The sequence below is a fragment of the Phocoena sinus genome, chromosome 6 (assembly GCF_008692025.1).
Source record: "Phocoena sinus isolate mPhoSin1 chromosome 6, mPhoSin1.pri, whole genome shotgun sequence".
Taxonomy (NCBI): Eukaryota; Metazoa; Chordata; class Mammalia; order Artiodactyla; family Phocoenidae; genus Phocoena; species Phocoena sinus.
In genome coordinates this window covers 50,744,261-50,768,211 of record NC_045768.1, presented here as the reverse complement: position 1 = coordinate 50,768,211, position 23,951 = coordinate 50,744,261, and the positions used below count along the sequence as shown (strand labels likewise).

The 23,951-nt window shown below is 47.6% G+C and overlaps 1 protein-coding gene across 1 annotated transcript; it reads left to right on the top strand.

Annotated features, from left to right (window-relative positions):
* The first annotated feature begins 993 nt into the window (after positions 1-993).
* Positions 994-23,724, top strand: FXN (frataxin). The gene is made up of 5 exons (XM_032635397.1): positions 994-1,179; positions 7,736-7,827; positions 11,354-11,474; positions 17,545-17,642; positions 21,519-23,724. Exons 1-5 carry the CDS (start codon positions 1,012-1,014, stop codon positions 21,679-21,681), a joined length of 642 nt encoding a protein of 213 aa, XP_032491288.1. The 5' UTR covers positions 994-1,011; the 3' UTR covers positions 21,682-23,724.
* The last annotated feature ends 227 nt before the right edge of the window (positions 23,725-23,951 follow it).

Below are 23,951 nucleotides of genomic sequence, written 5' to 3'. Positions count from 1 at the left end.
TGCCCTGTCAGAGAGCCAGTCAGATCCCACCTCCTTTACCCTGTTTTTCAAGGCCCTGTACAAATGCCCCTTCCTCCATGAAGACTTCCCTGACTGCCCCCACCCCTAGTTGTATATACTCTCCCATGCAACACTGACACCCATTTAACACTTGTCATTGTCCTAAGTATTTATATGTGTGTCTTATCTACTCCATTCACAAAGTACCAAGGTGGCTTTGGTAGAATTTTAACACTTTCTATCTCCTCTTCTCACTATCTTACCCATAAAGATGATATTCTCTAGTACACATATTTGACATTTTCTAAAGCATATTAAAATACGAAAGAACTTTCACAGTTTGTATTCCTTTGCACTACACTACCTAAGCAAAATTTTATTTTAAAATGTATTAACAACTTAGTATTTATTGTGGACTTAATAGGATCCAGGGCCTGTCCAAGAAAACTTCACATAGATTAACTCATTTTATCCTTATAACAACCCTGTCAAGTAGAAACTTGTATACCCCATTCTACAGATGAGGCACAGAGAGGTTAATTAACTTGCCCACTGGCCACACAGGTAGGAAGTGGGCAGGGGACATATTTAAATCAGGCAGTCAGTCTCCTGTCCGCAATCTCCTAACTGCTGTAACCTATACTGGCGGCCAAGCAGCTTCAGGACCCCCACCCGTCCACAGCAAAACTGCAGCTCCCAAAGCCTTTTGTATAGAATTCGTCAGCAGCGGGTCACTAAGCTGAAGTCTCTGGGGTCAGGGACCTTGGTTACGCATTCACTATGTTGCCCAAGGGGTAAGCCCCCTGCTTTGCACGAAACAGGTTCTCTATCTATTTTTGTTAAATGCAGAAATAGAGCAACGCAGGGAAGTTCTTACTGAAGTCTACCTTCTGCTCGTTTCCCAAGCCTGCAGAAAAGGGAAGCTTGCGACTGCAGCTGCAACCCGTGACCACCAGGCGGCGCCCGGCGTCCCCGGAGCAGGAGGCGGAGCGGCCGCAGATCGCGAGGAGCATGTGGACGCTAGGGCGCCGAGCGGCTGCCAGCCTCTTGCCCCGCTCGGCGCCCCCGGGCTCTGCCCAAGCCCGCGCCGGGGCCCCGCGGCCAACGAAGGACTCCCGGCTCTACGGCTGCCGGGGCCTGCGCACCGGGACCGCCGCGGCCGGCACACCCAGCCAGCCCGTGAGTATCCGCACGGGCCGCCGCACGGGCCGCATGCCGGCGTAGCGAGGCCGCGCACGCCGGGCACGCGCACCCGCTCCAGCTCCCGCGGGGCCGCGCTCAGGCGGGGGAAGGGCGGCGGCGCCCGCCGTGCCTTCCCCAGTCTCCGTTTCTCCCGGTTACAGTTGCACTGGCTTCCGCTTTCTGGTGAGAAGACAGAGATTGTATCATGCAGTGCAACTGCGGGAACCGCGCGGGCAAAGGCAGGGAAGGCGGGCGGGCATCGGCTCTTAGGGACCTGTGGTGGCTCTAAGCTTGTCGATTCTCTTTGCGATAACTTTAATAATATATGCCAGGTACTATAATATACATGGGCTTTTATGAACGAAACGCTTTCAGCGACCGAGGTAAAGATGTCAAAGTTGTGGAGCACAGTAGCTAGAGCAGCAGGGCTTTTGGATCGGACCTGGGTTCCAACTCTGGCCCCTGGACTCATAAGAGCTCGGGGACGTCGGGGGATCCCAGAACCTCTCTGAGGCCTGTCTTCTTTTTCTCTGAAGGGGAGAGTACCCATTTTGCCGAGCTGGCATGCAGTTTAATTAACATATATAAAGCCTTCAGCACTTAATTGCACTTGTTCCCTCGCGGGGATACAAAGAAATACCTGACCCGGTTACTCCACGACTTGAAAGGAGGAAACCCAAAGAAAGGCTGTGGGCTTGAGAAGGTTACACCGGAGGATGGAGGTGATGTTTAATCAGGGTCTGAAGACGGCAGGGGGCGGTGAGGGGCTCTCAGAGGAGAGAACGGCGTGGATAAAGGCCGGGAAAGTGGTCAACGATCAACTCTGAGTGGCTGGTCCGCTGGATGGATTGTGGATAGTGAAGGAGGCAGGTGAAATCCAACCCAAATTGTTCACGGAGCTCCGGAATTTGGACTTTAGGCCTACACCTCCCGCTGACGTGTGTTATTTGACCCTGTCTGAAGAAACACTGGGATTGGTTGTCAACACTCAAAGCTGGAATCTCGGATTTCCCCCTCTTAGGAAAACTAGGTAGTTACGGCCATGCTGGTCCCACGATCCCCTTCTGCAGAACGCCCACGTTTATTACTCTGATCCTTCTGTGCTGCTCTCACTTGGAGCTGCCCTGACGTGCCCTTCCACGCCTGCCTGTGTCCTCAGCAGTTTTTAATTTAGGAGAGTGACAAGATATGGCGTGGTCTTTTGGACGGTACCTAGTGGCTGATAAAGGCTGTTGATTCAGAGGCGCACCCGGGAGGTGGGCACTTGGCACATACTGGGATTTGGGCCATTGGGAGGTTGCTAGGTGGTTAACAACCTAGGCTACCCATTGGGCCCCTTCTTCCATAGTTAATCAGGTTGGTTTAACCTGTCTCTTCCGCAGTTCCCTTGCACATCTTCAGTACTTGTGGAGTTGGGTGGATGACAGTGGCAACTGGGATCACGATCCTGTTTAATTTTTTGAAGGCCTTAACTGTCCTCAGGTTGATCCCTTGGACTCCATGTGGGTCCTGATGACTTCTGACCCAAGATTGTTTGGGGAGTTCATTTGGGGACCCTTTTCTCCACCTTTATTTTCTCTACCCGCTGCTTCTACTTCCACAGCAGAAATAGAATGGGAGCCACCTGTGCAATAAGTTTTCTAGTAGTTACATTGGGAAAGTAGAAAGAAACAGGTGAAATTAATTTCAACAATACATTTACGTAACCTAGTATAGCCAAAATGTTACCATGTCAACAGGTAATCAAGACTGAAAGATTACTGAGATATTTCACATTCCCTCTTTGTACTTATTCTTCCAAATCCAGTATGGATTTCATACTTCCATCCCTTGTCCATCAGATGTTAAACTGAGGTTATTGTGGAAATACTTGATCTATATTTAGATTTTATAAAATTCACAACTGAAAAAGTAAATTCACACACTTGAGTTGTCGCAAACATATTTTAAATTTTCCAGTAACCTTACTGAGTATCATTTTAAAACTAAAATTAAGTGAAGTTTAAAATCCAGTTCCTCGGTCACACCAGCCATGTTTCAAGTGCCCAGTGGCCACGTGTGTCTGGCGGCTACTGTGTGCACAGCTTTGGAGGTGAGCACATTTAGCTTCTGATTGTCAGTTCTCAGTTCCAGCTGCTCAGCAGAACCCAGAATCCACAGAAATGCCTTGCAAGCCTGCAGCTCACAGCCCTCCACTGCCTGCCTTATTCACCCCGAGGCTTGGAGAAGACCCTGCTTCCGGCAGGCAGCCTCCGACCCTAATAATAAGAGAGTGTGACAGTGACAGGGTCTCTAACCTTTCCCCTTTAATGCTGGAGGCAGCTCCAAGGAGGAGATACCTAGGTGCCACTGCTCTTAAACAACTTCAGAAGCTCCTGCTGCAGCCACTTCTGCATACCTCGGAAGGCGTTTAGGCATCTATTAATTTTTCTAGAGGGACACGATCGTCACTTATGACCCCATGGCCTTTGCCTGGGTGGTTATGCCCTACTTCACTCTAAATTCATTGTTATTGTCTTCCACAGACAGTATACATGACTCTATGCGTAGAGTCTATACACAAAAGTGTATTTAAAATATCCGTGGGCTTCCCTGGTGGCGCAGTGGTTAAGAATCCGCCTGCCAATGCAGGGGGCACAGGTTCGAGCCCTGGTCCGGGAAGATCCCACATGCCACGGAACAACCAAGCCCGTGTGCCACAACTACTGAGCCTGAGCTCTACAGCCCGTGAGCCACAACTACTGAGCCTGAGCTCTAGAGCCTGTGTGCCACAACTACTGAAGCCCACACGCCTAGAGCCCGTGCTCTGCAGCAAGAAAAGCCACTGCAATGAGAAGCCCGCACACCGCAACAAAGAGTAGCCCCTGCTCGCCGCAACTAGAGAAAGCCTGCGCACAGCAACAAAGACCCAGTGCAGCCAAAAATAAATAATAATTTTTTTAAATATATCCGTATTGTTTAAAGATTAATAACAAACTCCCATGTTCCCACCACTAGGTTAAGAAATTGAATATGGAGTGTTCCAGGGACTTCCCTGGTGGTCCAGTGGTTAAGAATCCACCTTCCAATGCAGGGGATGTGGGTTCGATCCCCGGTCGGGGAACTAAGATCCCACGTGCCTCGGGGCAACTAAGCACATGCACCACAACTACAGAGCCGGCGTGCCGCAACTACTGAGTCTGCATGCTCTGGAGCCCGCACACAACTAGAGAGAAGCCTCTGTGCTGCAATGAAAGATCCCGCATGCCGCAACGAAGATTCCACGAGCCACAACTAAGACCTGACGCAGCCAAATAAATAAATAAATAAATATTTTTTAAAAAAATACAATATTGAGTGTTCTGTGAAGGCCTGGTGCGCTTTCCGTTACAGCCTGGTCCTCCCTGAGAGGACTCTGCTACCCTGAATTCTGTCAGGCGTCCCCTTCTCAGAGTTTCACCTCCTGTGTATGTCTCCCTAAAGCATGTAGCATTCGTTTAAAAGAACCATTTTGCTCTATTTATTCTGCTGTGCCGTACTCGTGATCAATGTCGTGATCAGTGTTTGAGACTCAGCGACACTGATGCACACAGTTGTCATTTATTTGCTTTGTCTCTGGATAGTAGCCGTTGGGTGAGTATGTCACACCTTGTCCAGGCTCCTCCCGTCACATCCGGTTGAGTCCAGTGAGCTGCTCTTACGGTGGTGCTGCACTGGGCGTGCCCGTGCGTGGACAGAACCTCCTCTTGGGTGAAGTCCTCAGACTGGCATTGCTGAGCGAGGGGCCAGCAGATATCCCAGTCACTAGATGCCAAGAGTGGTCATGCCAGTTTGTCCTCCCCAGCAGCGGATGAGAGCTGATTCTCTCTTCAGGCTTGTGGCTTGACAGGGCCCAGGAGACCAAGGGGACCCTGGGGTGAAGGCTGGCCTCCCTGCCGACCACCAGGCCAGGTCTTAGTTGAGTCGTGTGGTTCCAGGGCCTGAACTTGAGGCTGTGGGCCCAAGAACTATCTAGTATCTCCTCCAATGTCTCCCATGAGCCAGCCGTGTGCTGCGCTCACGGAGTCACTGAACCCTGGAGACTCAAGCAGACCCGCACAAGACACATAGTCCGATGGCTCCAGGTGATGTGGCCGCAGGAGGGGTGGCCCTGGGTGGCTCCCCACCGTGAAATCCATCTGCCTCCCTTGGGCAAAGGCCAGATTTTGCCTCTCTGACCTCCTACCTCTTCACACTTTCCGTTGACATGCTTCAAAATGGAAATTGACGGAACCCTCAGGCCCCGTGTTTGGAATATTGATGTCCTACTGTTGGATCCTCATAACCAGTCTTCAAGGCCGGTACCATGATCCCTACCTTCAGAGGAGGAAGCAGAGCTTGGGAGGGTTAAGCAGTTACCCAGGGAATGTTAGATGGGGAAAGCAGGTGAGAGACAAGGCAGGGAGTCTTCGGCCACTGTCCTCTTGTGATTCAACACAGCTGAATGGAGCCTTCTACTCTGGCTGTGAATGAGGAGTACCTTGCTTTTAGATCAGCCCTCCCACCAGACCATCGAAGATGTAAAATTAAAAGACAAAAACAGCTGTGTGAAGGTAGCAGCGAGACTGAGACAGCTAGGATCTGAGGGCCCAGGATCCCGGAGAGAAGGGAAATTGACTGAGGGGAGCCCTGTATTCTCAAACACCTCCCCTCCGTGTCTGGAGTCCTGTATCATTCCCAGGATGTGATTCTTTCCTTTGAGGCCCAGACCTTGGGTCCAGACAGCGTGGGTTCCAATCCCAGATCCCCCACTTTGTGTGTTTGTGTGACTCTGGGCAAGTTACCCTTCCGTGCCTCAGTTCCCTCATCCATAAAATACAGATACAGTCGATCCTCCTTCTTCCTGCATCCTCTACTTGTGAATTCACCTACTCACTAAAATGTATTTCTATCCCCAAAATCGATACTCAGGGCACTTTTGTGGTCATTCTCAGACGTGCACAGAGCAGCAAAAAAATGTGAGTCACCTCCACTCACATGTCCCTGACTCCCACACTGGAAACAAGGGTCCTGTTCACAGTCTATTTGGTGGCGCGTTTTTCACATTTTCGTGACTTTCGTTTATAATTTCACTGTTTAAAGCGGCCCTCAAGCGTTGTGCTGAAGTGCTGTCTAGTGTTCCTCTGTGCAAGAAGGCTGTGATGGGCCTTAGGGAGAAAATACGTGGGTTGGATAAGCTCCGTCCAAAGCGTGAGTTCTAGCGCTGTTGGCTGTGAGTTCAGTGTCAAGGAATCAACAATATATATTAAACAAGGCACCTTTGAACAGCAACACATGTAAAACAAGGTTATGCATTGATCATTTGGTGAACGTGTGACCAGAGGCTCGCAGGAACCTCTCCATATTTCCCTTAGTAACTTGCTAATCCAGTGTTTGTGGCAACTTTATAGGACATCATTGTCGTGAATAGTACTTCCCTCGTTGGAATGTAATGAGGACTAACTGAGTCCTTTTGTCTAAAGTCTGAGGACGCTACCCCGCTGATGGTGAACACTCTAGAATGTGCTGTGGCGATGCTGTGCTTATCACAGCCGCTCTCTCACTTCTCCCTTCTGAGCCAACGTTTTTAAACGGCCATCCGCGTTCTGCACCCCCATTTCCTCCGCTCACTTCTCAGCCTCCTCCTTTCTCAGCTTGCCCAGGGCCCTGATGGCTCAAGAGAGTAACCACAGCCTCTGCCCCCTTCTCTTAGTGGCAGCCACATGCTCTGTGGAGAAGGTGAACCTTGCCACCAACCTCAGGAAGCCACTCAGTGCCTTCCTGGGATGAGGTCCAGCAGCCCACCTCTCCATCACTCCCTTGCCATCTCTGCTCGGCTCTACCACTTCTCCCTCCGTCCAGACCTCCGTCCCCTCCACCATCTCTCTGGCTGGTCCGCCTGCCTGGCAGTCATCAGCTCAGACCCCAGTCCTCAGAGCCGGGCTCCAGGGCGCTCAGCAGTTACATATTGAAAGAAATCAGTGGGTCACGGTGTCCCCTGCAGATCGTGTTAGTGAGATCTGTCACATAGCACTGGAGGCACAGCCTGTCTTCTGGACACCTATCTGTTGTCGCTCACTTTAGTCACATTCTAAGAACTTTGCTGACACTTCCCACCGCACCCCCCAACCCCCCCTCTGCTCCCCCCACCCCATGCTAACTGCCCCAGCCCCATCCGGAGCGGTGCTGCCAGCAGCGCCTCCCGTGGTGGCGGGCATGTCCTGTCTGTGCCACGAGCCACAAGATGCCACAGGACACCTGAAACATGGCCCATGGGACCGAGGAACTGACTTTTAAATTTTTATATTATTCAGTAAATTTACATTTAAATAGCTGCCTGTGGCTTGTGGCTACCGAGTTGTACAGCGCAGGCTTAGTGAGAGCCTGGGAGAGCGCAGTTTGATGCACTAAAAGAAGGCGAAACAACTTCCTGAGAAAGATACACTCCGAAGCACTTTAACCTCGTCAGTCCCGAACGTAGTAGTGATATTCAAACTGTGCGTTAATGGACTGTACATTGTAAAATGGTAACGTTCTTCTTCACTTTGGCTTTTAGAGTCTGAGCTGCCTCAACCAGATCCTGAATGTCAAAAAGCAGTGGGTCTGTTGGATGAATTTGAGGACAACGGGAACTTTGGGTGACGCTGGGTGAGATAAACACCTCCCACATCAGAGATCTCTTCCTCCCTCTCCCTCTCTCTCAATATACAGCATATGCACACATATACATACTTTTTTTTTCTTTTCTCTTACCTTTTTTAACAACGACAACAAAAAAAAGAAAACCAAAACCCATCCCATCTGTTTTCTCCCTAAGCAGCAGCATTCATAAGCGTCTTTCCACATCACTACTTACCCACCGCATTATTATTATTATTATTCTATTAGCAGTACGCGGGCCTCTCACTGCTGCGGCCTCTCCCGTCGTGGAGCACAGGCTCCGGACGCGCAGGCTCAGCGGCCATGGCTCACGGGCCCAGCCGCTCCGCGGCACGTGGGATCTTCCCGGACCGGGGCACGAACCCGTGTCCCCTGCATCAGCAGGCGGACTCTCAACCACTGGGCCACCAGGGAAGCCCCCCACTGCATTATTTTTAATGAAATAGGTTTAAGTTCTATGGCTGTACCATAATTCATTTAACCCATCCCCTATTGCTGGACATTTAGGTTGTTTCCAGAGTTTTGTTATTATTCTCTTTGACATCTTAGTAGTTAGAGCAGGCGAAGCTTCTTAACAAGTAGACCCAAAACTGCAATGGCTCCAACCAGGAGAGGTTCGTGTCCCCCCTCTCTATCGGTGGGGGGTGGCCAGACCTCTGTGAAATGATTCAGGGAGCCGGGCTCCTTCCACCTTCCTATCGCCTATCAGCAACTTACTGTCCTCTGCAGGCCAAGGCCAGGTCACCCTGTCCAGCTTCCACTCCACAGAAAGGGATAAGAGCATGGAAGGTCTGGAGGTGACATCTGTCCCTCACTCACATTTTAGCAGGGGGCCCCAGCTAACAGCTGGGGAGGCCAGGAAATGTAGCCTAGCGGGTGCCTGGAGGGAGGACGCAATGGGTTCTGGGGAAAATCTGCCAGGCACCGCTGCAGCCCACCGCCCTGCGCCTGTATCTGCAGGGACTCTCCTTCCACACACACCCCCAGGCTGCAACCACAGGACCATGCAGTCACTCATCCACCTCGAAGGCCGAGGTGTCCAGTGGCACTGGGACAGCCTCTACCCTGGCTCTGGGGGACTTCCCTCTATGAAACCCTGGTTGGAGGCTCTTTCCTTGTCTGTCACTCCCCATGGCTGCAGGGGAGGTGGGCGGTGGGACCTGTGACCTCCTTGGGCAGACTCTCTGCTACTGTCTCCCAGTCCCTCCAGGCAGCCCTCTGAGGTTGGGTGGGACCTTTGCAGGAAGCCCCAAGTCCAGCTTCCTTCTTCAGGGTCTACTTCTGGCCTCTGGGAAGCACACCTTCGACCTGTCGTGCTAAGGACAGCCCACTTCTGCCATGGTCCCCCTGTCATCGACAGGTAGCACCTGTCAAGCTCTTGACTTTGGACTTTATGCCTGAGTCAGGGGTGCCTTCATGTTCCCCAAGCTCCTCCAGGCACATGTCAAACTCTCCTGGTTCTGTCCAGATCCCCCCTCCGTCGGCTGTAGCCGAGGAGAGGGAGAGGGAAACATCCAGCACAGCCCCACCGCAGGCCCCCCACTCGCCATGTCCCGATCAGCCCTGTAGCCTTCCCCACATTGTGCCCTTGAGGTGGGGGATGGGCTGGGTGGGGGAGGGGCCATACTGCAAACCTCTGTCTTCCACTGACTGACTGGCAGCCACTGGTGTCTTCCTGGGGCCACTTAGAAACTCTCAGATGATGGAGCTGTCCGAGATGCCTCCTGTAACCTACAGACATGTCCTCACCTGGGTGCAGAAGCTCATACAGGGAGGTTTATAGCAATTTTCTTTGTCATAATTTACATACCATAAATTCCACCATTTTAAAATGTACCATTCAGTGGTTTTTAGTGTCCTCAGAAGGTTGTGCAACTTTCACCACTGTCTAATGCCAGAACATTTTCATCACGCCAAAAAGAGACCCCATAACCATTCGTAATCACTCTCCATTCCTCCCTCCCCCAACCCCTGGCAACCACTAATTTACTTTCTGTCTCTTTGGATTTGTAGCAATTTAAAAAAATTAAAAGATAGTACCTATACAGGAATGTCTCCAAGTTATAAGTATACAGCTTGATAAATTTTCAAAAACCGAAGATACCATGTAACTCAAGAAATGCTTCGAGAAATAGAATGTTACCAGCCCCTTGAAAGCAAGCCTTCTGCTCACTTCGAGTTATTAACCCCTCCCTGCCCCAGAGTAGCACCATTCTGATTTCCAATAGCATGGGTTAGTTTTGCCTGTTTTTTAACTTTATATAAATGATATCATCAAATATAAATATGTCTCTACGTGGCTTCTTTCAGTCACCATCAAAAGAAGTGTTTCGTCCATATTGTTATATTTACACACAATTCTGTTTTGCACTGTAGTATTCCATTTTATGAATATATCATAATTTATTTATCTATGGTATTTCCTATGGATACTTGGGCAGGCTCCAGTTTGGGCTGTTGGATAGTTATGCTATGAACATTCTAGCATGGTGCATGTCTCTTGGTGAACTTGGGTATGCATTTTTTTTTTTTCTTCTTTTTAGAGCAATTACAATATTTATTAAGTATCAAATTGTATTATACAATTCTATATTTCTGTCATCTGAATTATTTTTTTCAAATCGAAATTGGTTTTGGTCTTTTCACTGCTAAGGAAATTTATATTTGGGTATGCATTTCTGTTGCGTAAATGCCCAAGAGTGGAATTGATGGGTCATAGGATATGAATATATTCAATTTTAGTAGAAGTATCAACAGTTTTGCAAAGTGATTGTCCAATTTACTTGCCCATCAGCAGTATCTGAAAGCTCTGGTTACTGTACGTCCTGGCCAACTCTTCATATTATCTGTCTCTTTCATTTTAACCATTCTGGTGGTATCTCAATGTGATTTTTTAATTTACATTTTCCTGAAGATTAACAAAGTTGAGCCCCTTTTCATACGTTCATTGGCCATTTGGATATCTTTTTTTTAAAATGAAATCTGTTCAAGTATTTTGCCCATTTTTCTGTTGGATTTTCTTTTCTTATTGATTTCTATGAGTTCTTTACCTGTTCTAGATATGTCCTTTTTCAGATATATAGAATAAAGATATTTTCTCCCACTTTGTGGTTTGCCCAACAAATTTTAACAACAAAAGCAATGGAAGCAACCTCAGTGTCCTGCTGAAGGGGACAAACTGAATGAATAACATAAGATAAAATACTATGAAAACTGTATGTGCTAATATGGAACAATTTCCAAGACATATGAAAGGAAAACTGCAAGGTGCTTCATTGATATATTTAAAAGATTGCTCATCATAGCTGACTCTGGGATGGGGGCTGCCTATTTGGGAAGAAAGGCTTACTTCTCTGTAAACCCTCTGATGCTGTTTCAATTTTTACTCGGTATATGTTAGGTATTTTCCATCAATTTAAAAAATCTAAGTAAAAAATAAATGTGTCCATCGATGTTAATAGAACGGAGCGGTTTGCTGATTGCATGATTGGGGTTGTTTCTGTTCCCCTCACAGCCCTCTGGACGATACCACCTATGAAAGACTGGCCGAGGAGACGCTGGACTCCTTAGCAGAGTTTTTTGAAGACCTTGCAGACAAACCTTACACATGTGAAGACTATGATGTCTCCTTTGCGGTACCTATTTGCTTCTTTTCATTCTTCTGTATCCTCCCTAGGAATTTTAGCTAAGATAAAGAATTCCTCTCCAGCCGTATGCGGTTATGGATGGGACCAAAAGACTGGGGTTCTGGTGTCAGCCCTGCATCACCAGGCTTGTGACCTTGGGCAAGTCACTCAGCCTCTCTGAGCCTCACGTTTGCCTAAAAATACAGATTCTCAAGCTTCACTCAATACCTGTGAAGATAAATCAGGGAGGGACCCAGGCAATGTGTTTGTGTAGCAAGATGCCTCTCATCATGCAGGCAGGCTAGTTCCTAAGCGGGGTGAGAGATTGCCCGAGATGTATTCAGACTAGACATGGGCCCCACTCCTGGAAATTCTCATACAGTGGTCAGGGTACAGTCCTAGGAAGCATGTTTTTGAAAAGCTCACCTGAGATTCTAATGAGCATCCCTGGGTCTCATCCCTAGGGATTTTTATTAATCAAATAAAAATCGGTGTAGGGTGTGGCTCAGGCCAGGCTTTGGGGTTTTTTAAGTTTTTAGAGTAACTCCTCAGAGGATTCTAATGCAGCTGGGTGAGAACCCCAGGGCTGGATGAAATTTGAGCCCCAAATCCTAGCAGCCAGGGCAGTGCTGGTGTGTATCGACTGGCCACCAGGTGGCAGACTTGAACAAGGGTCTGCCTTTGGGTTTAGAATTATTGCTTAGGCCTTAGGGAGCAGCTCTTTTTTGCCACTGGGAGCACATCCCCTGCAGAGGTTAACCCTCTTGACAGCAATTAATTAATACCAGAAAATGTCATGAAGAGTGCATTTGGGATTAAATCATGGAATTATTTAGGACAACCAGCTGTCAGGCTAAAGCAATAGAAATGGTATTGGATATTGCTGTTGGGGGCACTGGATAGAAAAGGACTCCATCAGATGGGCAGGTGTCAAGCCTAGTTGTAAGGACAGTAAGGGCCTTGGTGGTAACGAGGCAAGAAACGATTGAATGCCTTCCAGGTGGATTCGTTGGTCGCTGTCAGCAGCAGAAATGTCCCGGCGGGGCTGTAGATGTGCTTATGCAGGCAGCCTCAGAAGACAGAGCTACTTGGGAACCATTACAGACTGGCCTCCAGAACTTGACCGTCTGTGGGATGATTAGAGCCGGGGAAGTTACAGGTCTCCTCTACCCCAGCCTCCTTACCAGGCTCTGTAACTATGGGAAAACCAAGGCTCAGGCTAAACTCTGCCACACATGCAAACCTTTAGGTACATGCCACAGAAACAGTCACACCACCTGTTCTTACAGGATTAATGAAGCCCCTGCTTGACTCAAACACTTTGCCTGAACGTTTCATTAGAGGCAAAGGTGCCAGTATTGTAGCGGCTGGATTCTGCTTACCTCACTAAGGCAGGCAACAAAAGCTTCTGCTCAGTGGTGGGTCAGGATCTTACCTACCTTTAGAGTGTCTCTCTGAAGAGTGATTCAGCTGCTACACTTTCCAGAGTCTAAAACCCATTCTTGCAAGGGAAGAGGCACCTGAGTTTTTCTAGCCAATCCATACACTGTACATTGAGTACCATTCTACTCACTAGGGAAGAAGTACTTCTAGCAAATCATTTGCCAAGTAGGAAAATCTCTAGTGTAGGTGTAGAAGGCTACTGGCATATAGCAGCTCCCTCTGTAGTTTGGACTTCTAAGTACTTTGAAATGCTGTTTACCCTCGGGTGTGAATTCCTGATTAGAGTCCTTCAGGTGCTAGCAGACTCATGTATTTCACATATAAGATAAATCAGTTGAAATTACATTATAGACAGCAGAACACCTGTAAAACCATTACTTGAGCTTGGCTGGAGTGCAGTCTTTCTATGCCCTCAGGGTCCAGCTGGCTGTCACCTCCTCTCTGCAGCCCTCCTAGATGCTCCAGGCAGACACCACCCTGCCCTCCTTGCCCAGCACTCTGAGGATGATCACCCTGTGTTGTAACTGTCTCTTTACACATCAGTTCCCACGGCTACACCGAGCTGGACAGCTGGAACACTGCCCATTCCTGGTCTCCCAATGCCTGGAACATTGCTAAGTACTTAGCGGGGACTTAACGAATGTCGATTCACCATGTAAATGAAATGAGGCGCACGTACTTTTCCAGAACATGCTTTCATTGATGCCACTCGGCACTTAGTGCTCTTTTATCCACTTGCTACTGGCCAAATAGGCAAATGAAAGGAATTCTCTAGATACACCCAGGCCACGTTTCTTCACTTTCCTCCTGTGGACTGGGAGACGTGAGCAGCTTCTTGGCTGCTGTGTGGTCCGTCAAGTGGGGCGGGTCGCGGTGGATGTCAGTGTCTGGGTCCAGGCCTCGCTGCTCACTGGTCATGGTTATCAGAAGGAGCTGCCTACCAGAGCCCAAGCCCCTCCCGTCACCAGGCAACCACGGAGTCCGCTACACTTGATGCGTGAGAAGCACCACACTATTTAGAGAGTTACCTCCAAACTGCCATCGTTTTTCTTCCAGGCAGAGCCCTGGCCTCTTAGACACTTTAACGAGAATTTGCTTGCCGCCATGTCCTTCGTTCACTGAGTTGTCTGCATGTTATTGCCACAGAGCAGAGGTTTCTTAACCACTTGGCAATCAGGACACCCTGTGAGAATCTGACTGCTCTCCCAAGAAAAACATCCCTGCATACCTATGAGTACATATCAGCTTCCAGAGCTACATGCAGACCCCTGAAGACCAGCTCTGGGTCCTAGGTCACACACCCCTGCTCAGAGTTAGCACTTTATTGGATATGGTGACAGAGGGCGGGCCTGGCCTAGCATCCTGCATTTGTATTTTCTTTCCGAGAGCACTTCAGTGAATTCTCTGTGAGGGCAGGTCCTTCAGTTGTAAAGGAGAGGTGACAGTAACCTCTACTTCCCCGGGTGTATCTTAGGATTCAGTGAAACAATGTAGGTAAAAGTGCTTTATATTCATTATTCTTATTCCTTAAGGGGAAGTCAGCATCTGTTTTAGGAGTGTGGGAAGCCACATGCACGTATGTGAAATCCCGACTCAACATGCCATTCCCGTATGTGCCTGTTTCTGCAAGTGAGCTGGTGACAGCAGAGCCTGAGCCTTGCTATTTTTGCTTCCACTGATATTGCCTGTTGGGAATCAAGCCTCACCAGCTGTGGCCAGGGCCTCTTGCAACTGGTCAGTGCCTGGGTCTCAGCAGCTGCTAAGTATTGCCTCTCTCTCCCACACTGCCCTGCATTAAAGTCTACCCACTCTCTCAAAGTAGACACTCAGATTGCCCCTTAAGGAATAACACTAATGGACAAAAAACTGTTTATTTGGTCTACTTGAAGACAGTTGCAAAAGCTTTAAGAACTCCTGGGGAACCAGTAAGACAGCTAGTTTCCCTTCTCTTGCCACTTTCCTTTGGAAACAGCTTCTGGCTCTGTGGGGAAAAATGTCTAATTACACACCACGAACAAGAGGGGGCGTGGTTGAGTGTTGCCTTACATAACCTTGCCCTTCATGTGGTATGTGTGTGTTATCACAGTGCCTGGTTATCAGCCACTCAGTTCACTCATCCACAATTTTTTTCTAATTCAGTGATATTTTGTACAAATACTGAAAATGCTAGGATGAAAAGACAGGTCTGCTCTCAAGGTGCTTATAGTACTGGAGCGAAGGGGCAGGTGACCAGCAAACAAGCTAGCAGCTCAGACGCAGTGAGGAAAGCACAGAAGCTGTGGGGACATGCACGGGTCATGGTCCCAGCTGAGGAGCGTCAGGGGAACCTTCCCAGAAGCACCTCAGCCCCTCGCCCTCGCACTGTCTCTGAAGGAGGCAGAGCAGATATTGTCCCAAGGAGACGACACAGCTGATGGGGCTTGACGCACATCCCTAGACCTGGCCCCCTGCCTTTTCCACTGCATCACGCACCTCCCAGGTGTAGGGTCAATGCACATTGGAGCATTTAAGGGCCACAAATAGGTCAGGTTAGAAGAAATTATGTCTTGATTCTCTGGGCCTCATATCGTATGGAAAAATAAGCCATAAACTATATATGGAGGGGGGAAGGAGTGACTGCTGATACGTACAGGGTTTCTTTTGGGGGTGACGGAAGTAGTCTGGAATTAGACAGTGGGGATGTTTGCACACTTTATGAAAATACTTTGTGGAATGCTAAAAACTACTAAATTATACAGTTGTAAGAAATTTTTAAATAAATGAAAGGTAGTCCTAACAAAATAGTACACGTGGGTTTCAGGAAAAAATGTTTTAAAAAGCAAACTTATGTATACTGTGATCCTAGCCCTGCATTTAAAAACTGCAGCCGATACCTGAGAGTGAACAGCTCATGTCGCTGATTAATGGGATTGAGAGAGCGCTTCGTGTTATGGAAACAACAGCATCTTATGGACCCGAGCAGACCCGAATTTAAGATCAGCCCTTCCCGTTACTAAGTTTTCTTTATTACCCTGTCCCTCTGTTGTCCTCACCTATAAATTGGGGTAATGGTTCCTACCTCCATGGTTATGGTCACGGAGGAAGCAGTTTTACACAAAGTGCAAAGCACAGTGCCTGGCGCAGAGTAGGTACTGAAAAACAGTAGATGCTATTTTTATTGATGTTTGCATTTTATTTATACCACCTGTATTCCCAATGCTTCTATAATTTTGCTACGTTTCTTTTTTAATCAGAAAAAAACATTATTTAAAAAATAACCCAATAGTGTCCTCCCTATCCCATGCCTATGAGTTATATTATTATTGGCACTTTCTCCGCCATGTTTTGTTTGTTTGTTGTTTATTTTTTTCCATACTGCTTGTGGGTCCTAGTTCCCAGACCGGCGAGCGATGGAACCCGGGCGACCTGCAGTGGGAGCACGGAGTCCTAACCACTGGACCACCAGGGAATTCCCTCCACCTTTTCAACAGCTCTTTGTGTTTGCAAACCAAACACAAAACTTTTTCTAAGAACCACTGGGGGGCCCCTTGGTGGACAGGGGCTCTGAGAGGTACAGAGAAAGGCTGCCTGTCTGCGGGCCGTGCAGGGGATGGGGGGCAGCGAGGCTCCCCGTTCACCAGCTCAGCCGTGTAGCTGTTTCTTTAATATCCTGTGCATTCTAGAGAGACCTCAGGCCTTGGGAGTAAAGGGCTCCTTTGTTGAAAGAGGGTTTTCAAATTTAAGTGAGCATTTATTGGGCAAAGGTGGGACCAGCCAGTCTTGACGAATTCAAGGCTCCAGTAGAGGAAAATAAAGCTGGAGAGGGGTATCTGAGAAGCTTGTGAGCTTGGGAAGGGTCTGGAATAAGAACCCTAGTCTGGAGTGTCAGCCTTCTGCTGGCAGAGCTCAGGCTACTGCTCTTCTGAGACCAGCAAAGCAGGTGGTTTGATTATTTCCTTCTCTCTTGCCTTTTTTCCTTTCTTCGGTCATGAACTTGGCCTGCCCGATGTTTGTGCTGACTGGGACGTCAGTAGAGTTGGTGTCCATTTATTTTTATTTTATTTTTTTTGCGGTTCGCGGGCCTCTCACCGCTGTGGCCTTTCCCGTTGCGGAGCACAGGCTCCGGACGCGCAGGCTCGGCGGCCATGGCTCACGGGCCCAGCGGCTCCGCGGCATATGGGATCTTCCCAGACCGGGGCACAAACCCGTGTCCCCTGCATCGGCAGGCGGACTCTCAACCACTGCGCCACCAGGGAAGCCCAGTGTGTCTCCATTTTTTAATGTCTCTAGTATGTTCTGGCCGGTATTTGAGGAACCAAGGCACCAATAAGGATGTGGATCCTTTCGTTTGCCAGCTGCAATACCTCTGACTAGTCACTTAACTAAGGATATTCTCACCTTGCCACTTCATAGGAAACGAGGAAAGGCACTGATATTTTTAAGTGTCATCGTGATTAATCATAGTCTGATTCTGAGAGCAGCGCTCTTTCTGCATTACCTCCTAATTCCAAACACTAAATTATAGACAGTTCTTTATGGTGTATGTTGCATACCTGTATAAATGCAAAGTGTTGAGATATAACAAAATAGGAGGTGATTATGACACAGTGATAACTCTGTCTTATTTTCTTCATGCTTTTTCCATCTGATGCACCAGAGTGGTGTTTTAACAGTTAAACTGGGTGGAGATCTAGGAACGTACGTGATCAACAAGCAGACCCCAAACAAGCAAATCTGGTTGTCTTCACCATCCAGGTACGTTCAGAAGTCAAAATCTCTCATTGTTCAGCTTGCTCGAAACAAGACTTTGTGTACCATTTAAGAAGGGTCACCCTCATGTGTTAGCAGCTGTGTAAGTGAACCTTTTCTGATGTTTCACAGCATGTCTCATTCTCAGTAGGAAAGCTTACTGTGGTTCTAATCACTTCTTGTCTGGTGATTCTGTGGCTCAAAAAGCAGATAGTGGGACGTTAACAAGATGCAAAGTGAAAAATTTTCGGAGCCCACCTTGACAGTTTTTCTCTACTCAATCATTGCCGTGCCTTTGAAAAAGCCACTTTTGCTTTTACAGCATCTGAACAAGTTGCCCTTTGTCTTCAAAGTTTGGCCTCTGGTTCATTTTGAGCATCTCAGTTAAAGGCCAGTTTAATTCCATTTGCAGAACAGGGCTGTGTACTCTGTGGAGGTGGGAAGGTGTTTTAAACAGCCCTTCTAGGACTTTTCATCCCTCCTGCCTTTTGCATTGATGTGCTTTCAATCTAGCGGAATAAAAGATTGTACTGGAGACAGTCTGTACTGCGTCTCAAGGCCTGAGAACATGCAGGGAGAGAGGGTCCCTCATCCCTCTGGCTGCTGTTGAAGTGGTTGTAAGACAGTAAAAGAGGCCCACAAAAAGCTCTCAGACCAGCCTTCCTGGTCACTCATTAGCACTTCCAAAGAGAACGCGCTGTGAATTGGGAAAGGCCCAGATATAACCAGCATGGAAGTCTTTGAAAGCCTCACGGTTTTTGCATTAAAACAAAAAAAGTATTTAACTCTTCTCCTGCCCCAGTGTTGACATCACTTTTAGGCAGTTAATATTATACTGTTTATGGTGCTGTAATATGTGATTCTTCATTCAAAATAAATAAAGCATTAGGCCTCCTTCATCCCAGCCTCGTCTAGGAAGTATGTTACAATTCAAGAAAAACAACTCCAAGGAATCACTTGTCATTTCTAGCGAGGCCCTTATTCACAGATGGTCTTGGTTTTAGATCCAGGTAGTTTACTTGAAGTTTGGCAGGGGTTGGGGGGTTACCCTGGGAGGGCCAATTAGCCTGTTCTCTTTGGCCTCAAACAGTTGTCCTGACCCTAACTGTGGCCATGCACAAGGGCTGCAGTCTTGTCCGTCATCTCAGAGGAACCAGTACGAGAGAAACTGGCTGGATCAGCTCAAATCCAGCCATCAGCTTTGGGAATCAGTGGCTTTGTAAATAGCAGGCAGGGCACCAGAACCAGCTGTGATGGCTCCACTAACAGAATTCCCTCGTGTTGTATCTTGAGACAGAAAAAGTCCTTATAGCATTTGGACACACCTACCAGCAATAGGATCCTACCACAGGCATGTTTAGAAAAATCTACTTCTGGATAATAAGAAATTCTGAGAAATTCCAAGTTTTGTTGTTTTCTTAAAATCTGTAATTCATGATGGGAATCTGGAAAGAAAATCTGCCGAGCAGCCATTTACTGTCATGGATACTATGTTCCTCAAAAAAAAAAATTTATTTTCCACTCAATTTTTCACGTTGGTCCAAAATAATCCTTCCTAGGGCTGCATTTCTGATATTTGGGAGGTTTTTTTTTTTTTTTTTTTTTTTTCGGTACGCGGGCCTCTCACTGTTGTGGCCTCTCCCATTGCGGAGCAGAGGCTCCAGACGCGTAGGCTCAGCGGCCATGGCTCACGGGCCTAGCCGCTCCGCAGCATGTGGGATCCTCCCGGACCGGGGCGCGAACCCGCGTCCCCTGTATCGGCAGGCAGACTCTCAACTACTGCACCACCAGGGAAGCCCTGGGAGGCTTTTTCATTGACAGCGTTTCAGGTCAGAGGAAACAGTGGCCTTCCCCCATCACCTTGCTTGAGGAGATTGCAGGGTGGAATCAAGGAGAGGTCTGGGTGGACAGCTGGGCGTCCGAGGCAGCGTGGAGGGGCCTGGAGGTTCTCACACTTGCCTGGCATCCCGGCAGCAAATCGGAGTCCAGGGCCAAGGGAACGTTCTCTGGATTTGGTCCAGGTTATTATGCCTTTACGTGTTCAGCTATTTGTGCATATTAAACAAAAGTCCAGTGCTTTTGGTTTGTCCCTATTATCATTATCCCCATTGTTAAGTAAGTGTTCAAACCCCAGCCTCTGGTGGGTAATACAGAAATCCTTGATGTTTTCCTAACCCCACAAAGATGCTTCCCTTCTAAGCTTTCCTCGTCCCTGGCAAACCCGTCCCAGTCTTGGACTTCGGAAGAGCTCCCCTGAGTGTGCAGGTGGACTCAGGGGCCCCTTCCTTCCCGTGGGCTCTCAGCATCCTCTGCTCCTTTGTCCATCAAGGCGTCATCATGTAGCACCATTAGCTGCTGGCACTGATCTCGGGTGGCCTCGGCCTGCAGCGGCTTGAAGCAGGATTTCGGTTCCTGGCCAGAGATTGACGTCAGGCAGTGGCAGTGAGAGCGCTGAATCCTAGCCACTAGACCACCAGGGACCAGTGGCTAATGACAAGGCCCTGGCCCATCAGCTGTGTAGAAATGAATTTCCACATAGAGACGGAAAGTAGCGAAGCAATAAAGTGCTATTAGGAGGAAAAAGAGTATAGTATGTGTGGATAGACACACTTGCGGGCTCAGAGAGAGAGTCGCGCCCTTGTGGTAGTTTGAATCACTTTTATGGAGCATTTCTTCCAGGTTTCCTTTAACCGATCATCTTGCTTTGCCTGGTTCTGAGGCCATATTTGGTATATCTCAGGGTCCTCCCCTGTGTACATGTGCATCTCTTAGCCAAGATGGATTCTAGCGAAGAGGCCTATGGGTAGTTGACATCACTTACTATGGGGTGGCGCCCCCTCCCTTTTGACTTGCAAGGAGCCTTTCTCTGCATGTGTAGTTGGGAAGGTCTCCTTGACTTTGAGAATGAGGGATATGCGGTCTTTTGTCTCTTATCTGGGCAGGGCTCAGCTCTTCTCCCAACTGTCCTGCTATTGATATTTTGGAGTTTCTGTCCACAGGGAACGAACTCCAGATGCTTACCCTGAGGCCTATCTATCTCCTGCCTTAGCACGTGTTCCCCCCACCCCCCGCTCCACTAGGCCCAGAGGAGGTGGAATTAATGGGCACACTCTGTGTCCATCTGGAATAATAAGACACGGCGAAACCTAGCCACACCTGGGTCCACACAAACACAGCGTTCCCAGCATGAAGTGCACGTACGGCTTGTGTTCACTAGATGAGCTTGAGATGGATGAACTAGCCCATCAAACTCTCACCTTCATGGACTTAAAATTGAATTAAGAAAACTATTTTTTAAAATAATAATACAGATGGTTGCCAGGGGCTGGGGAGAGGAGTGAATAGGGAGTAACTGCTTAATGGATATGGAATTTCCTGTGGGTGATGAAAATGTTTTGAAACTAGATAGAGGTAGTGGTTGCCCAGTGTTATGAATGTACTAAAATAATAATAATGTAGGTAAGGGACAAATCATGTCAGTGGTACATGAATGGCCATCATCTAAAAGACACTGCTGTAATATTTCAGGTATCATATGTGAGTTAGGAAAAGCAAAAGATCAGAATGTGATACACGGAGACTCATCAATAGGGTTGAAATATTTTCAGGTCTTGAGAGGTGTTCTGTGAATTGTACCAGAGGATAATTGTGTAGCTGCTTTTTTTTTAATTGGAGTATAGTTGATTTACAATGTTTTGTTAGTTTCAGGTGTACAGCAAAGTGATTCAGTTATATTAAATAGACCCTAAGACGAGAAGTCAAATACATGGCTCGTTAAGTATTACTTTCTAGATCTGCACTGCAGTCATTCAATTTCTTGGTGAGAGTTTCTTCTGAAGGGCTGTTCCCGTGGACTTACTCTGACTGTGTTTTGTCCTGCAGTGGCCCCAAGCGTTACGACTGGACCGGGAGAAACTGGGTGTACTCCCACGACGGTGTGTCCCTCCACGAGCTGCTGGCCACAGAGCTGACTCAAGCCTTAAAAACAAAACTGGACTTATCTTCTCTGGCCTACTCTGGAAAAGGCACCTGCTGCCCAGCCTAATGCTAAAGACATGGAAAGCTCTAAAGCCAAGACCCCAGCTTCGTTCTGCAGCTGAATGGCTAGTTCTTTTCCATTCCTGCTTTTGAGGACAGTTGCATTATGTGTAACGGCTCTGTGAAAAGACCGTGTCGCCTCCTGCCCTGCCCCTGAGTTCAGATTTTTAATTTCCGTAGGTTTCTTTGGATTTATTTTCTGATTTCTTCCCTCACATGATAGCCCTTATCTTTCGTAATGTCTGTATGCCCATACCTTTAATATATAACCTCACGACAAAGAAAAAGAAGGACAAATTCCAGGAGGAGAAATGAATTGGCTTCACCATTCATTCTCTGAAAGACTTACTACAAAAACTGCATGAAGAGTGGCTGGCCAACCTTGCCATCCTATCTCAAAATGAGACTCATTAAAGGGAAGCCTAAAACATTCCTACTTCTCTTGAAAGCGTAAACACTTCTGAGCCCAGTGGCACCTCGGGAATTCTGAAACCAAAGACCCTTTTCTGTTTGTGCTTTGTGACTGCCAGGGTGTGGCCCGCATGGGGTGATACAGGGAGATGTGGTGCCGTGTCTTCCACATGTGCATGTATACGTACACACACATTTACATGTGTGTGTACATACATATTTTTTAAATTTAAGGGTCAGTATAGAATAAGCTATTGCAACACTGGTCTGTGGATGCAAAAAATCTCCCAAAAGCCATCTCTGTAAGCTCACGGATATAGTATAATAAATGAGGTCATGGAGCTGACGAGGTGCTTGGTAAATTGTGAAAGGCCACGTAAATGAAAAGATGTTGGTGTTAATGAAAGGAACCCCGGTCTTACACTTGGCCCAGCCCAAAAGTAGTTGTCTGTCTCTGGGCAGGTTTCTCGAACTCCCTGGACCTCTGTTTCCCCGTGTTAACAGAAAGGGTTAAACTGGATAGAATATAGTCGATTCCCAATTTAGACATTTAGTGGTCCTGTCAGGCAACTTAACAGGCCAGCTTTAATTCCCTCTAGTAGAGGAGATGACAGTGAACAGTTTTTTTTAAGCTATAGAGTAAGTATATGGTTTTGAGTTTTGTTTTACTTGAATTTCATGTTCAAATAATCATCCTTTATTGTGCCATTACTGTGCTAAGCCTGGGCTGTAGGCTGAATGCTAAGATGTTGATCCTAACCCCCAATCACAGCACTCATAAGTGAGATTAGTGCCCTTATAAGAGAGACCCCAGGGCTTCCCTGGTGGCACAGTGGTTGAGAGTCTGCCTGCCGATGCAGGGGACGTGGGTTCGTGCCCCGGTCCAGGAGGATCCCATATGCCGCAGAGCGGCTGGGCCCGTGAGCCATGACCGCTGAGGCTGCGCATCCGGAGCCTGTGCTCCGCAACGGGAGATGCCACAACAGTGAGAGGCCCGCGTACCGCAAAAAAAAGAGAGACCCCAGAGAGCTCCCTCATCCCTTTCACCATGTGAGGACACAGCGAGAAGACAGCTGTCTATGAACCAGGAAGCAGGCCTTCACCAGACACCCAGTCTGCTGGGGCCTTGATCTTGGACTTTCCAGACTCCACAGCTATGAGAAATAAATTTCTGTTTATAAGCCATCCTGTCTCTGGTATTCTGTTACAGCAGCCCTGATGGACTATGGCAGCCAGCTATACCATATGACCTCGTTTGCATTGTTACTGACCTGCATTTTACACATGAAGAAACCAGGGCTCAGGAACATTAAAACTCGCCCAAAGTTAAGCTCCTGTTCTGCTACTTCCTTACTAAAGCAAGATTTATTAGTGACTAGTCTATGCAAATCTATAACAAAGGCTTTTGCAGTAGGAAAACCAAAAACATTCCACTGTGGAAAAAACTCTTAACAATAGAATATAAACAAATGCTAAACGAGTATTTAAAATATAGTCCTTTTTCAAAAATAAATTATTTTTTAGTCCAGTAGAAATTTTTAAGTGAGTAATCAGTACCAGTGAAAAAATAAATCGTGTGTGTGTATATGTATCTCTTGCTTCTAATGAAAGTTTCGTTGTCCCTCATTTACCTAGAACTCAGTTAAGTGGTGCGCTCTCCTATCTGGGATACAACATAAAATTTAAAGAAGTATTTAATTGGGCTGTGGTAACATGAAAATGGAAAGTAGGGACTGTGCTCTTAATCTTTTCCTTGTGCAGCCTTTCAGGCCTACTTGCTTCTATTTACGTACAATTCTAACTGGTTTAATTATTTAGATTCTAAGACCCTGGGAGATTCCCATTTGAGGCGGCGAAAAGACTGCA

What these genes read in the sequence shown, in the direction of transcription:
- FXN (XM_032635397.1), top strand. Translation starts at nt 1,012, where the DNA reads ATGTGGACGCTAGGGCGCCGAGCGGCTGCCAGCCTCTTGCCCCGCTCG. An exon ending in GGAACTTTGGGTGACGCTGG is followed by an intron (nt 7,828 to 11,353) that starts GTGAGATAAACA and finishes TTCCCCTCACAG; the next exon opens with CCCTCTGGACGATACCACCT. An exon ending in TGGTTGTCTTCACCATCCAG is followed by an intron (nt 17,643 to 21,518) that starts GTACGTTCAGAA and finishes TTTGTCCTGCAG; the next exon opens with TGGCCCCAAGCGTTACGACT.